The 15532-nt window shown below is 42.6% G+C and overlaps 2 protein-coding genes across 5 annotated transcripts; one reads left to right on the top strand and one right to left on the bottom strand.

Moving 5' to 3' along the window:
* Nucleotides 1–17: 17 nt before the first annotated feature.
* sugp1 (SURP and G patch domain containing 1) lies at nucleotides 18–10239 on the bottom strand. 4 transcript variants are annotated; one of them, XM_086203470.1, is made up of 15 exons: nucleotides 10182–10203; nucleotides 8745–8844; nucleotides 8124–8292; nucleotides 7924–8027; nucleotides 7019–7264; nucleotides 6738–6861; nucleotides 6545–6645; nucleotides 5761–5884; nucleotides 3197–3510; nucleotides 2947–3053; nucleotides 2693–2870; nucleotides 2465–2571; nucleotides 1422–1567; nucleotides 659–788; nucleotides 18–475 (listed from the first exon to the last, which is right to left on the bottom strand). In XM_086203470.1, exons 2-15 carry the CDS (start codon nucleotides 8761–8763, stop codon nucleotides 449–451), a joined length of 1896 nt encoding a protein of 631 aa, XP_086059596.1. In that variant the 5' UTR covers nucleotides 8764–8844; nucleotides 10182–10203; the 3' UTR covers nucleotides 18–448. The 4 variants fall into 4 exon arrangements, with proteins under 4 accessions (XP_086059596.1, XP_086059598.1, XP_086059597.1 ...); XM_086203472.1 differs by lacking the exon at nucleotides 10182–10203 and adding an exon at nucleotides 8995–9015; XM_086203471.1 differs by lacking the exon at nucleotides 10182–10203 and adding an exon at nucleotides 8983–9005.
* rnf126 (ring finger protein 126) lies at nucleotides 9397–14393 on the top strand. The gene is made up of 9 exons (XM_086203473.1): nucleotides 9397–9591; nucleotides 11081–11139; nucleotides 11244–11301; nucleotides 11382–11620; nucleotides 11850–11918; nucleotides 12010–12079; nucleotides 12402–12495; nucleotides 12759–12874; nucleotides 13198–14393. The coding sequence occupies exons 1-9, from the start codon at nucleotides 9517–9519 to the stop codon at nucleotides 13348–13350; spliced, it is 933 nt and encodes a 310-aa protein (XP_086059599.1). The 5' UTR covers nucleotides 9397–9516; the 3' UTR covers nucleotides 13351–14393.
* The last annotated feature ends 1139 nt before the right edge of the window (nucleotides 14394–15532 follow it).

Below are 15532 nucleotides of genomic sequence, written 5' to 3'. Positions count from 1 at the left end.
CATCCGTGACAACTCTACAGATTCCAGTAGAGGCCTTTATTGTGAACAATGAAGCACAACATGAAAGGAAGCAAAACTGGTTATTAATTGTAGAAAACAATGACAGGTCATGTGCTATACATAAATGTGTTTTTAAAAAAAAAACTCACATTGAAGACAAGTCATTCAGGACATGAGGGGATGTAGATTTTTAATTATTTTCGGTTGGTGCCGTATTAATTTGAATTTTGAAGATTGAGAAAAACAGTTGAGATATTCCAACCTGGTTTAAGTCTCAGGTGTTTAGGGTGAATCTACCAGTCTTATCTACTGTTCTTCAAACTCCATATCCTGCGCACATATTTTCAAGAATTCTATTATGCAACATTTTCAGTTTTCACATGTGAGCTGAGCTGCAGCAGCCAGTTCTTTAAAAAAAAAAAAAGGTCAAGAACGACAATCTACTATGTCAGTAATATGGCCTCCGTGGATTGTTCTGTGGGGACAAGAAAAAAAAAAGAGAGAGATCATCAGTAAAAGTGATACTTGACATGACAGTTCATCAAAGTGGATTAGCATTCAGTAAACAGGCAAAGAGTCTTTAATTGTCACGTTAATGCCAACTGATACACATTGAAAGTGTTCTGGAAGAGAAAACCACAGTAGAATGAAGAGGTACCAGTGGGTTGGGTCTGAAGCGGTAAGCAAGCATCATCCTCTTTCTGAAAGCGTCATATTCATCATCATTTTTAATGAGCTCAGCTGGACGGTCGACTCCAAGACCGGCTCCATTTACAGCTGTGAGTCCCCTAAAAAAGTTCACAGACAGACTCAATCAGTTTCTGTTTAGAAAACAAACACAAGCGGTGGTACTGTTGTCATGAAAAACTGAACTTGGGGCGGGGGCGGGGGGGGGGGGGCGGAGGGGCTTATAAGCCTGGGCCAGACAAGAGGAAAGATACTCTTCTCGCCTCTGTGCTGCGTTAGGGAGGTGAGACCCAGACGAGCTGGCTGCTCATTAGCTTAGCACAATGAATGGTAGTGGGTGGGAAGTGTTAGCATACATCACAGGAAGGAGAAGAGTATCCATCTTCTTGTCTGGCTCTGGGAATGATGACAAATGAATGCAGGGCCCAAACGAGTTGTCGTATTCCTTGAAAGAACGTGATCACCAACAATGCTAGCCGATTCCCTGGAGGCAGTGATGACGGCTTAGGGTCAGGATTGCTAAAACCAAATTTTAAATAACCCCTCTGTAATCATTTCTATGCCAAAAGCCCTGTTCCTTGAAATGTACCGATTCAACCACGACCTGAAGAACATGATACGAGATGTGTTGTATTCAATGCATGAGGTTGATGGGGGTCTGCGCAACGAAAAGCTGTATCACACGTCTCAGTGTTGTGGTTTAAATGTACGTATAATAAAAGGGGAATGCTCACTTGTTGACGGGAGCTTTGATGCCCTGTCCTTCACTGCCGAGGCCTTCACCTTCCTTCCAGCCCATCTTCATCAGCATCCGGAAACCGAGATTCTCCACAGTCAATTTAAACTCTTTGTACTCGGAATAATCTGGATCCCGGCCTTCCTGTAAGTCGACAATAGTGAAGGAGGACATTAATGCCCCGTTTGCTTTTTTCCCTTGTGGAACAGAAAGCCCAGCGCCATCAACAGACAACAATAAGGGAGATTACCTGTTATACACAGATTTGGTTGCTATTATATTTCCATTCTGTCAATGGCACACAATTACAGAAACATGATCACAATGAGTTGCCCTGAAAATTGAAGTCTGACACCTGAAGGCCACTGTAATTTCCCCTGCATTGCTTGGACCAGCGGAGGTGAGGGGAGAGGTAGGTGCAATTTGCAACCTCACCACTAGAGGCCACTAAATCCTACATAGTGGTCCTTCACAAGAGAAAAAGTGGGGTTTTCATAAACAGGACTAACCAGCGCTTCAAATAAATCTGCTGTTGATCCCTCAGTGGGAGCTAAGACTTTGCGGGGAAAGGGACGTCTGGGTTGCCCTGCTGCTGACTCTCTTGCCACATTGCCTCTGACCTAAATACATAGCGTCATAATAGATGATTACAATCCTGTTTGCAGACGACTGACCCCGGAGTGGTCCGACAAAATGCTTTATAGAAATGCTTAATGAGTCATCACAAAGTAAAATTCTCCTGTTAGACCCCTGATTAAAGCCTGTGCTACATTACCGCTTCTCTCTTCCATTACAATCTTATACAATCAATCCAACCGGCCCTCTGCAATTGATCAATTGCATTTCCTCTGAGCTTTGTTTGTTTTTTTAAACCTATAAATTGCCTCAAAATTAAAAAAAAAGGTTTTCTGTATTAATCCTCATTGACCTGTGAACGCCGACAAAGGCCACCATGCTAATTTGAAAAAAAATGAAAAAGAGAGAGAGAAAAAAAAAACACTTTCTAAACCAGAAAACAAATAAATTCAGAGGCCAGCTGACCTTCAGAGCCTTGAAAGTCTCCATGAACCTCTCCAGCTCCTCAGGAGGGAGGAAGTCTCCGATGAAGTGTTTCCCTTTTCCCATCTCTGTCAGAGATTCTGCCCACTCTGGTGCATTTGGTGACAAAAAAAACAAACAAAACAACTTTTTACATCAAGGCATTATTAGGACACAACATTCACAATGGCTGCTTAGCAAATAAAAACGATATTCCTCAGTGATTCTTACCGCGCGTCTTCTCCATTTCCATCTTTCGTAGACGATGCTCCCACGTGCCGGCCTCCTGATCCACGTCTTCATCGCTGTCGTATTCGTGTTGGTGATCTCTTATGGCCTTCTCCCACATCACTTGCATCTCTGCCATGACTCGCTTGTGCTTCATGATCATGTTGTACATCTCCTGCATCTATAAAATGTTAAGGACACCGTTAACAACCCCACGTATTAGGTCACTTGGATTAGTAGCTCGGACTCTTTGGTACCTCTTGCTGTTCTTTGATCTGTTTCTTCTGGTCCTCAGATAGTTCTGTCACGCCTACCAGACCAAGCGGCTTCCCCTTCTTATAACCAAGACCTTGCAAATCTTGAGCTAAAACACACACACACACACACACACACACACACACACACACAAATCAATGGCTTTGGATCACATAACACTGGTGCTGGAATTATAAAAACAACACTTAAACAGTAATTTAATTCCCAACAGGGAAAGGGACGTCTCCGTACCAGATAGAGCCGGCGTGTCAGGATCTGGAGCAATGATCTCTGATGGGATGACAATTGGAGGAATGGGCAACTCAACTTTGTCATCTTCAGCCCCCCATCTGCTCTTCCTCTTCCGTTTGGCGGGCAGGGTGTCGGCGAGGTGTTGCTGAGTGTGGGGTTGAGATGCTGCTGGGGTCGGCTGTGGAGAGACTTGCTGAAGGTCTGTCCTGGACTCGCCCGCTGGAGACGAGGAGGTCTCGGAGGCTGCAGCACTGTACTCTTGTAGTTTCTCTTTGTAGTAGTAGTAAGCTGGACTTTGAATGTCGTATAAAAAACTGATGGGATGACAGGAAAATTTTTGTGTGAGGCAGAAGACAAAGCAGTGCTCAAAGTGGAGAATTTAAAAAACACATGTATGCTAATATGAACAACTCAATGTACACTATCAATAAAGACACGCTACCGGTACAACAATAGCACTGTGGGGAATGAGATTGTGTAAGACTGTATCTGTGGTGCAGCTCATCTTCGTTCACCCACAATCATTAACACTGTGGGCTTTAAGGTGTGTGTGTGTGAGCTGTGCAGCTCCTCGCATGCGTTTGTGGCAGCATTCCCTGTGGAGGTGAGATCAGCATCGTTGTGACGGCCACTTTGCTGAGGTTTTACTTGCTATTTCATTTCTGTTGCATCATGTTTCGGCGCCCGTCTCGTCATCTTTCGTCGACCCTTTGTGTTTTGATTGAAATGAGCTTATTTTCAACAGTTAACTCAAGTGTGGCTATAAAATGACTGTTTGACAGAGGGGCACCAACTTAATGCTTCAACATTTGAGCAGCATTTCGTTCTGCTGAGCAACAGCAGCCTTCATAACTGTAACGTTGAGATTTAGCAGAGTAGCGTGCAGTTGTAACAAGATTTCAAGTGAAACACTTTTTTTTTTTTTAAAGAAGACTGGGACAGGGGGAAACAAACACAAGAGAGAGAAAGTCTTGGTTGTACTGTGACATTCTTCATACTGAGGACTGATCTCTTGACTGTGACTGGCAATCTGTGCGTGTTGGGTGCAACTCAGTGACTAGTAGTAGGTGACGGTTTCATGTTTCACTTTTGCTCTTCCTGGTCTCCTGCATAGACATCCGGCACTGTTAAGTAATGGTCGACCAATCGATCGGCCGGCCGATTAAATCGGCCGATTTTTGCTATTTTTTAGTAAATCGGCATCGGCCGATTATTTAATTTGGTCGCGCCGATTTTCAGTCAGGCACATCTGCGGGCAGCTATTTATGACCCGGCGCAGCGCTGTTCATTCAGAACCAGAGGGCCAACAGGTAAGGCTTCAATTCTTATATTCCAATGTCCTAAAGTCATATATTTGCTCTCATTATAAGTTGTAATCTGTTGCTTCATTTAGCGAAAGTAAAAACAAATAGCATTTTCTGCTCAAAATGAAACGTTGCTAGCTCATAGCTGTCAAGTCTCCCGTTTTGGCCGGGAAACTACCGTATTTCACCCCTCTTTCCCGCCCTCCTCCCGTATTAGTATTTTCCCGTAAATCTCCCGTATTATTAAAAATAAAAACATCCTAGTGCCTCTCCAAACTGAATTCCGTCACTAGCCTCGCGAGAATTACCACCAGCAGTAGCCAGGGCAGAGTATCTAGTCCGCGTTCCGTGTAATCAACAGAAACATTGCCTGGGTCGCCGCCCGCCCCCTCATTATAATGAATAAAGCCCCCCCAAACAACGCGCATTATAAGAAGTAGCGGGCCGTGCGCCGCGCGTCCCCCCCCCCCCCCCGGTCGGCATCGGAAAATTTCCCTTATTTTCTCGACTAAAACTTGACTTTAACGCGTTAATTTGTTTAATTAGAAAGAAAGCATGAAAACGCTTTACTTTAGTTTTTATTTTGTGTCGTATTTCCGAGTAATGTCACTGTGTAACAGCGAGGCAGCGAGGGTCTCTCTCTCTCTCTCGCTCTCTCACTCACACACACACACACAAGTGTTGTGCGTCCTCTTATTAGTATGATATTTTAGCATGCCAATTAAGGACAATACGATAGCATATCGGCCCAAAACAATCGGCCCAAAACAATCGGCAGCTCATATCGGCCATCGGCTGACTCTGACTACTAAATATCGGTATCGGCATCGGCTTTAGAAAAACCCATATCGGTCGACCTCTACTGTTAAGTACTGAAAATTCCAAGCAAGCATCTCGTACCTGAAAGCACCTAGCCTGAGTTCCTTGCAAGTGGAGCTCACATTAAATGAAGCAGGACAAGAAGCTTGGAAATTGAAAGAGGGATGTACACTGAACTATTCTCCTATTCACATGTCAGTGCACCATTGAAATGGGGGGAAACGGTTAGCTGAAACTAAAAAATAGAGCACAATGTTGTTTTCCCTGCGTCAAGCTACATTTTCTAGGCTAAACCATAAATTGAACTGAAAAAAAATCTGCAAGTTCCATAAAAATTTATCTTTTTTAAATATTAAAATATAGAAAATAATTAATATGGAACTCACTCACAAGTAATGTTGAGCAACAGCAAAACCTATACAAGACGGCCCAAACACTGACCTGAGGGCGGGGTTGTCCCGGTTTCGTTCAGCAGCGATGGTCTCCATCTCAGGGCCACCCTCAGCCACAAACTTAGCCAACTTCTCAGCCACCTGCTGGGTCTCCGGGTCCACTGGGGGGGAGACTTTAAGCAGTCTATCAGTACTGGGGCTCAATTCACACCCTACTACTGTACCATACTCAACTGGCTTCATACATCACCAGTCTAGAGCTAATAGGGGATAAGAAGGGGAAGGAGGAGCAAGGCAGACAGTGGTGGTGAATGGGGAAGAGTAACAATGAACACATGAAGCCCAGAGAGGCTCCATCACATTGACCCACACTTTGCATCTTCTAACAGCTGATACGTCATCATATGTACGTGCAACAATGTGGCGAGCGATATGCGTAAATAGGTTTATTTGTCGAGTTGGTGGCTAAACTTCAGTGCTCAGTAGGACCACAGCAAAAACATACATTCAGCACTAGAGACTAGGAAGTCACCACCTGTGCCGACCATGTACAGACAAAATTGTAAAGAGGTGTGGCGTGCAAATATGTTCTACCACTTAGAATACAACAGCAGTGCAAACACCAGTTTATTTTATTTCATTGGATTCTCCCAGAGCATTCATTAATTCATCTGTATTCCTGTGAGCTTGAACATTACTATTACAACAGGTCAATAGAATTGACACTGACAGTGACGCATGGCCTGATGTAAGCCATGTGTAATTACAATTAGCATTTCTGAGAGAACAGATGAAGAGACAATAACCGATTACCGGAAAAAAGGTTGTCTTACCATTATTTGAGGTGTTCTCAGCTTTTAGAATATCTCTTCTTAATTCTGCAACTCTTTTTTTGTAATAGAGATAATCCACATTGCTCCTATCATATAAAAATCTGAAAGGCAAGGACAGTTGAAAACAAATGAGGGGAAGACATTTTATGAGTTACATAAATCCCGGAAGAGCAAAAATGTCCTTGAGACTTACGAGAAAACAGGATTGTCCTTGTAGTCCTCCTTGGCCTTCCTCTCCAGCTCGTGTCCCCCCTCCGCCACAAAGGAGGCCATCTTGTCGATAATGAGTCTGGTGTCTGAATCCTCTGGGGGAGAGACTTTAAGCAGTCTATGAGTACATTTACTCGACAGATACCAGTGTCTACATGCCAGTCACAAAGCAATTGTGCCATTGGAATGTGTAGAGGATGCACTTTAATGTCCATGCCATCTTGTTGTCCAGAGATACACTGACAAACACAGGCCTCGATTTACCTTTCATCCCTAGGAATCGGGAGAAATCACTCTCTTCTTCCTCGTCTTCATCGTCATCTGGAGAACAAAACACGCTCGGTCTCTGGCTGAGAACCGGACTCTTCTTAGTTTGGGAGTAGCTCTTAAACTGACTAAGCATGCTGGTGACTCCTGCGCCAGGCCGCTTGCTGATAACGATGCTCTTTTTTTGGACAGAGTTCCCTCCTGGTGACAACGTCGATGAACTTGAGGTTCCAGTGGTGGATCCTATAGAAAATACACATTCAAAAAACACATCAAAAAATCATCGTTCCTGCATTTAGCCAAATGCAAATGTCACTCAGGCTATACAGATTAAACTACATAATAGTCCCGGGCCCCTACTATTAATCAGCGTTCTAAGAAACCTAAACAGTAATTCACAATCCTCCAGCATAGACATCTGTTTCTCTCCCAGCAGAGACAGCACTTGTCTTCTTATGGGGAACTGAGAAGTTGACTGTACTTGGAGTGCACCAGTGACCTTTGTTAACCTTGTTATCAGCAACTTTTTTGGGGAGGCTGAGTTATTACTTACTGACCCTGAGTCAGACCTGGGGTGGACTTGACACTCTTGGACACATGAAGAGTATAAATAGAGACATAAATATACCTGAAATACAGGAGTTCATCTCAGGAAAGTATGATTTTCCTCAACATGTGCAGGGTTGTGTTTAGTTTTGATGCTGAGTGTACTACTATTATGTCCCCCTCTTTAAAATACATACAATAAACTCTGAGTTTGACTCGGCTTCCTAGTCTACAAAAATGTGTTTTCCACCATAACGGGCAAGTTTTGTACAGCCTTGTTCCTGACCTACACTTCACTAAGTAAAATATTACATTTGATATGAAAACATGTAAAGTTGGAACAGTTAAATACAAACCGGGAACGCTACTGGTTTTCTCCTTCTGCATCTTCATGAACTGCTGCAAGAAACTCCCATCATTTGCAAACTTGTTAGAGGAGGCTCCTTGGAGAGTGGGGGAACTAGTGGAATCAAGAGGGACGAGGCTGAGTTTAGACTCATTTTTTTTACATTTATATTTCAATGCTTGTGTCATCCTGTGAGGTAACCTAACTTACCATGGAGTCAGAGGTTGTTTATTGGTTTGCAGGTTCTTCTTGGCTTGCTCTGCCATTCTGGCTTCAATTTCCTTCTTCTTCTGAGCTATAAGCCTCTCTTGTCGGAGAATATTCATGTTCATCTTGTTTTTCTGTGGCTGGACATTTTTGGACTTCCATCCCCCTCGCCCTAGAAAGGGACAACAACAGCTGGTAAACGAGCTATTCAAACAGCAACGGTAACCTGAGATATTTTTCTGATATTCCTTATAAACTACGCACATTTCCCTAACGTTTTTTCCTCTGCAATTAAATCATCTACTTGTGTGAAAATTAATTGGATTTTACTTCAACAGACTAGAAATACAAATATGTGTCAATAAATTTGCATACAGCTCGTATCAGAAGAACACGGGAGATTTGTTGTATGTTAAACGAGTCTTATAAAACCGGTCTTTAATTTATAATGTTAGTTAAAAGATACGCTATAACCTCGTTGCTAACCCAACTTACACTGGACTCACGCTAGCAAACAAGCTACATTACGCTAGCTGACAGCTAACCTGGCTAATGTTCACGCCTACAGCCTCACATGTGAAATACTTCAGATTCCCATCAAACAAACTGTAAAATTAAAGATACCTGCATCGCCAGACTCCATAGTCGTAGCAAGAGGAAAGGATTTCTTGAAAACGACGTTCACGGACAGTAATAATGCCTCCCCCTTTTCCTCAGTAGTTTCCTGATTTGGAAGTTAAGCTAGTTAGAAAAATAGAAAACCAGTTCCGGTAGGTTCTCCAGAATCAAAGCATCGAGTCTGCTATTGAACTCTTCGATAATCTCTCTTCGTGTCTATTCGTGTGATAATAACGTTACCTACTCAGGTTCACACCTTGTACGGTTAAGGCCAGGGGCCAGGAGGAGCACCGTGAGTCAGATGAGACGTTGTGATTGTAATGGTGGATTTCGAGGTCTGAGAACTCGGATGACGGGATGGACGTCGGGATTCTGCCCGGGACGAGGAGAGAGTTTTCTGGTCTGTGACATCATAAGTCACCCCAGTGATGTCACAGAACAGAAACCCACAGACCTCGGGATCCGACCCTATCTAACAGGGCTTCCGAGATACCGAGTTAAATGTATCTGTTTTTTTTCTGGGCCAAACATACTAAGAAATAGCGTCACAGATGTCTGATTTACACAAGCAGAAATGTCACATACATCCTGATTAAAGGACGTCCGAGTGGTACTTTTGTTTTGAAGTAAATTATCAACCGGAACTCTTGTCAGTGTCTTTTGTTGGAGCTCGTACGTTTTCCGTTCCACCTTTTCTCTCCCGTTGCAAAATTCAGGTATTGTTGTCCCTCGTTGCTACCCGTCCGTTGTACCAAACGAACTGGTATCCAGCTTGGAAATGGCTGAAGCTCCCCCTCGGCCCTGCCGGTTTTTTTGTCACCGGTGCTCAGCAGAGATTAGTCCGCGTTTACCGGTAAGAGCGACGGAGGTTCAATAGCAGACTTGAAAATGGACTGCTTGGGCTTTTACGGATTAATGTGTGGATTTGTGAGTGTTTGGTGTAGCGCTCGTCACGTCGACACTTTGCTGTTAAGCTAACATTGTATAGCAATCTTCGGCTAACATTTGACTTGTGAACTAGGCCCATAGGCAGCAACGGTTCTTAGAAACAGTACAGACTGTAGTTTTAAGTTGGGTGTCACACTCCTGCTTCGATCTTTCTTGTTAACCGAATAACGTTTGCTATATGGTGATGAATTACGTAGAACGGTAGAAAAAGCCGCATCTTAACTACCGAGTCACAGTATGGAACACCTGGTATCAATCTTCAGGAGGGAATTTTTGATCTGATAACTGGATTCTTAACATGTGTTATGTTGACGATGATTTCCGGTCAATTGATCTGATATGTGTGTACATATATATATATATATATATATATATATATATATATATATATATATATATATATATATATATATAATCTAGCATTTTTCTCGCAGGACGCCCGACGTTGGCGTGCTGTGTGTGGCTGTTGTACTACAAATAGAATTAAGTTCAAACCTGCAGGATTTGCTATCCAGAGCCGGTGTCCGTCATCCAACATTGCTCCTCTCACTAACAACAGTCTGTTGTTGTGCCATTCATGGGAAGCTTCTTGAACGTTACAGTAACAGTTACTTTATTGGTTGCTGCTTGCTTGTGTGTGTTATTTGTGTCTTAATCATATTATATTGCGTGGTACCTGACATGTAGTTAACCTTTACGTACCTCTGAGTAGACGCTGTAATGACCTCATTGATGTTGTCATAACCTTTTTTTTCCCGTTTGTTTTAGTGTTGTTGTTTTTTTTCGATGCACTGTAACACAACAGCCCTGTAATGAATCTTCATAACTTATTCTGAAAAAAAGACCATTGTTTGAGAGAATTAAAATTTCTAGCTGTAGTTTGGTGTTGCTGTTATTGAACTTCGACTCTTCTCTCATGTACTATTAGAGTGCAGTGGATTTTATAGAAGTGTAACATACTCCCCTGAAAAACAAAAATCCCTGCTTCTTTGAATAAAATAGGTATTTTTTCTTGTCTTGTTTTAATGAGATAATTATCTAATTTATTTCAAAATTATTCCAAACTTATATTTCAGAAAAATAGTAAATTATCTCAAACTCAGAAAAACTGGTCTGAAGTCAATGTATGACATACAACTATGTATGCGCATGTGTGTTTATATATTTGTGTATATTTATACATATATATATATATATATATACATACACATACATATATATATATGCCTTGCTTTCTGAATTAATGAAATAATTTTCTCATTAATGTAGAGAAAGAAGGTTTTTCTCGATGAGTGAGCACAATTCATGTAGTTCTTCTGAATCAAAAGTCCCCTGTGTTTATTTTAGTAATGCCTGATGCATAATATTATGACACGTCTCCATTTAAATCATAGGATTACACTTGTCCACGCTGTGAATCTGGATTCATTGAGGAACTGCCTGAGGAAACAAGGTATGAGAAAGTGTTGTGGATCTCTCAACTTGATACATTTGAAGGTGTTAAATGGAGGTTTTTATGTGTAGTCTTATACATTGTTTACTGCTGTCTTTATACAGTAGTGAAAATGGGTCGGGCACAGCCAGCAGCAGTGAGCCGAACCGCCCCGCCTTTGAGGTAGTGTTCTCTTCGCTCGTCCATGAAAAGCTTTTGCACGCTGAATCAGGACTTGACGTTAGCTGTGTCCTCTCCTCTAGAACATGGATCATCAACACTTATTCACCTTCCCCTCTGGCTACGGCCCGTTCACCCTCGGGATTTTTGATGAAAATTTTGACCTGCGGACACGGCTACCTGCAGAGGACAACCGAGAGACAGAGAACCGGAGAGAACGGGAGATGGCATCGCGGCAACGATACGGTGCACGGCAACCACGGGGGCGGCATGTTCCTCGACGACAGGGTACGCGCCATGAAGGAGTGCCCACATTAGAGGGGTGAGATATTTTCAGCAGCTGAATGTGTGTCCATGGAGGTCATGAGGGAAACAATTCTGCGTTCATCATCGGAGTAATTCGTGCCTCACATGCCAGTTTATACTTCCATCTAATTGCTTGACTACTTCTATGTCATATTTTCCATTGGAACTACCTGGTAAGAGTTCCTTTTCAATTCAATTAAAGTTGTTGTTTTTTTTGTTTTGTTTTTTAACTTCCTCTGATACAGAATTATCCAGCAGCTTGTTAACGGAATCATAGCACCCACAGCCATGCCAAATATTGGAATGGGGCCATGGTAAGGAGAAGTGGCTGTTTTTATTTTCTTGTGTCCCTCAGTTGTCAAATCCTCACAGTTGTAATTCATCTATTATCTCCTATTACTGTAGGGGAATGCTACATTCTAATCCAATGGATTATGCCTGGGGTGCTAATGGACTGGATGCCATCATCACACAGGTTTATACTTTTGATTTTGCTATTTTCTGCAAATGTTCCTATCAGAAAGGTGGTGGCTGCTGCATCTTAAGAACAAAACCATAAAATATAATCATGTAGTGTAATTACTATCTAATTCAAACAGAATACATTTTTTTGGGCTGCAGTACTCATGGACGATATTCTCTCCAGCACCAGACCAGCACCTCTCATTGTCTGAATATGAGGCTAGCTAATTAATATGTCTTCTATGTGTCATCGCCTACAGATGATGTCATTCTCATTGATCTCTCACTCTCTCTCTCTCTCTCTCTCTCTCTCTCTCTCTCTCTCTCTCTCGTAGTTATTGAACCAGTTTGAAAACACGGGTCCTCCTCCTGCAGACAGAGAGAGGATCAAGGGTTTACCCACCATCTCCATCACAGAGGAACACGTGGGTAAGTGCGGCTCGCCCTCTTTTCATCCCATCTTCTGTTCTTCATGCTAACGTCCTACAGGCATCCTGATGCATGTCTTTGCAAAACACATTTCAAAAACACACCGGCACAGGAGTGTGTCTGTGTTTTCTACTGGCAGGGAAGTCCTTGAATTGAAGCTTTTCCCCGCTTAGACCACAAATGACGAGCAGCGACTCGGTCCCAGTCGGAGGTCTGAGTCTCTGACACGCACGAGCGGTCAGTGTGTTGTTTTGTTTTTGCAGGTGCTGGTTTAGAGTGTCCCGTGTGCAAAGAAGACTACAGTGTTGGAGAGAGTGTTAGACAACTGCCATGCAATCATTTATTTCACAATGACTGTATAGTCCCGTGGCTGGAACAGGTACGTACGCCTTGATCTCAAGACAGTTACAGCATTTGTGAATGACTTGGTATGTACTATATATGATTGTATGAGGAGGAAATATTCCAGGTTCATTTGTTGTAACTCAGTGTGATTTGTCAAAACACTTCGTACCCCGACAAACTGTATCCTTTCTTTTATTTGCTGGTATCAACACTGGTAGTGTTCACGAAGGAGCAGGAAGTTTGGGCCCAGGGTGACAACTACTGCTATTAACCCTTGATTGTGCTTTACATCTGGATGTTTGTTTGTTTTTTAGTTTGCACACAACTCTCTTTGTCTTCTCCTTCTCTCCCCGTCAGCACGACACGTGTCCTGTGTGCAGGAAGAGTCTCAGCGGACAGAACACGGCCACAGACCCACCGGGGTTATCAGGAATGAACTTCTCTCCTTCCTCGTCATCCTCTTCCTCCCCCGATTCCCCTAGCAATGAGAATGCTGCAGGCAACTCATAGATCCGCCTCCCCTCCCCTCCCCTCCTCCTCCCCTCCCCTGTCACCACCACCTCATATCTGAAAACGTCATGGCCAGCCGAGACCCAGCTTCTCCTCTCTACAGCTGCTTGTCTCAATTCTAGGGGACCACGTGAGCTGAGGCGAACTGTGAATTTCTTGCGGACTGTTAGTCACCCCCCCCCCCCCCCCACCACCCCCCCATAAAAAAATACTGACAGGAAGGTGGGTCCAGCTCCTCCTGCTGCTGCTGCCGCCGAGGAATTGAGGATGTAGGACTTGGAGGATCCAGATGGGACTGTGAATAGCGGGATCACAACCAGAACTGGATCACAGCAAGAGAGAGTGGGAGAGAGAGAGACAGAGAGAGACGTGTCTCTGGGACTCTGTTTTTTATATTTAAAAGACAAAAAATGCTCTTTTTAAAACATTGCCTGTGGTGGTGCGGACTTCCTGCTGAGTCCATCGATGTGTAGATAGATGATTCATTTTTCCAGACAGTAACTGTCAGCCACTGTACAGCGAATGGATCAAACTAAAACCTTTGCAGAAAAGAAACTGAGTGTATGCATCTGATTTTTATTTATTTGCACATCTGTTTTTAATTTTGCACACAATTCTGTCTGAGCTTGAGAATGTGAATTTGGTCAAACTACTGAAACTAAAAAAAAAACAACTTTTTTTTCCACATTTTTTTTGCATCGAGTGAGTCTTTTTAAATTATTATTTTTAAGGTACTTCTTATTAGAGCGTGATCCGATGTATGTGGTGTGTCTTTGACAAGGTCCTCGCAGATCAACAGCGGACTTTTTTTTGTACTCAAGTAGAAAGAATTCACTAAACTACTTATTTATTGAGCCTTTGCCTAAGACACAAATTAAGACATGTAAAAGAAAAAAAAAAAAAGAATAAATAGATAATTAAAAAAAGGCATGGAATTATCTTACCTCTATGAAACTGGCCAAAAGTGTTTCACAAGATGAGTGTTTGTTATTTTATTTACTTATATTTTTTGTACAATCACAATAAAGTGCTTCAGAAAATTCCCTGGGAGGTTTCTGCTGTCGTTTCAACACCAGTAACGTGCAGGTTACTGGTTTTAAATGGAACTGGAAATGTGAGGATTAAATCACAAGTTCTGCCGAAGGTTTTATTTTTATTTTCTCTGTAATAAAGGAAGTGTTGGTTTAATGGCTCGTGAACATAGATTTGAATGACCTAACGTGGTTGGTTGAGAAATGATGTTTATTACTTAATCTCCTGTAGGAGACATGGATGGACTAGTTTGATGTCTTTGTTTATTTAGACATGTTAGAATAACAAGACTATAGAATATACAAGCCAAACGAGGGGCGATGCACAGAACTGCTCTTGTTTTACACAATGTAGGATGAGGTGAAAAACGAGTGCTGCTCCTTTTTTAACAACTATGTTAACGTGATCACAAAATCGAACATAAAATATAATTCGTTCATCGCAAACATCATCGAAGGCACCTTGGACTTCCTGTTTCTAGTCGTACGGTTGCAGTTCATGTCTGTCATATCATCTTAGAAGATGTGCTTGAACTTCATTTTGTCATTGCGACTGTTCCATGGATGAACTCTTCTACTGAAGTACAATGACTCATTGCATTCGTCGGTACTCTTTTTTTTTTTTTTTTTTAGCATGGATTTTCCTCCTAGTCTGTGTTTATTTCCCATCATTTCAAACAACTATTGGTGTTTGGCTCATGATTCGATTCGATTTTAGAGCTTTCGGTGTGATGGGGAGTGTTTCTATTGGTTCTCATCAGGAGGATTTGTTGACAATCCGTACTGCTCTCGCCCTGAGTCGGCTCTCGGGAGTTAACCCTTCGTCTCAGCGAGTCACTGCTCCTTGGCGTCTCTCTGGTCATTTGTTGGACAGTTGAAGAGTGTCACATCACTGCGTCACTCTGCCCTGGAACTCAAGTCAGGCTGCAGCTGCGTGGTTGGAAGCAGAGGGAGGGAGACAGGAAGAGGACGACATGGCTTCTTGGCAGTGATATAATAAAGGTAAGAACTTACCAACATTAACACTCTAATCAATGCATGTGCACTTTTTTGGGGGGGGAGGGGGGGTGGTTGTCAAATTCATCTATCACAGGAAACATTGTTGTGATGTGGCTGAGTGGGGCGTTGTGGTTTGATGCACATGTGTCAAT

The sequence above is a fragment of the Aulostomus chinensis genome, chromosome 5 (assembly GCF_037954235.1).
Source record: "Aulostomus chinensis isolate RoL2024-O1b breed Wild chromosome 5, RoL_Achi_v1.0, whole genome shotgun sequence".
Classification (NCBI taxonomy): domain Eukaryota; kingdom Metazoa; phylum Chordata; class Actinopteri; order Syngnathiformes; family Aulostomidae; genus Aulostomus; species Aulostomus chinensis.
This window is presented reverse-complemented; position numbering and strand designations above follow the sequence as displayed.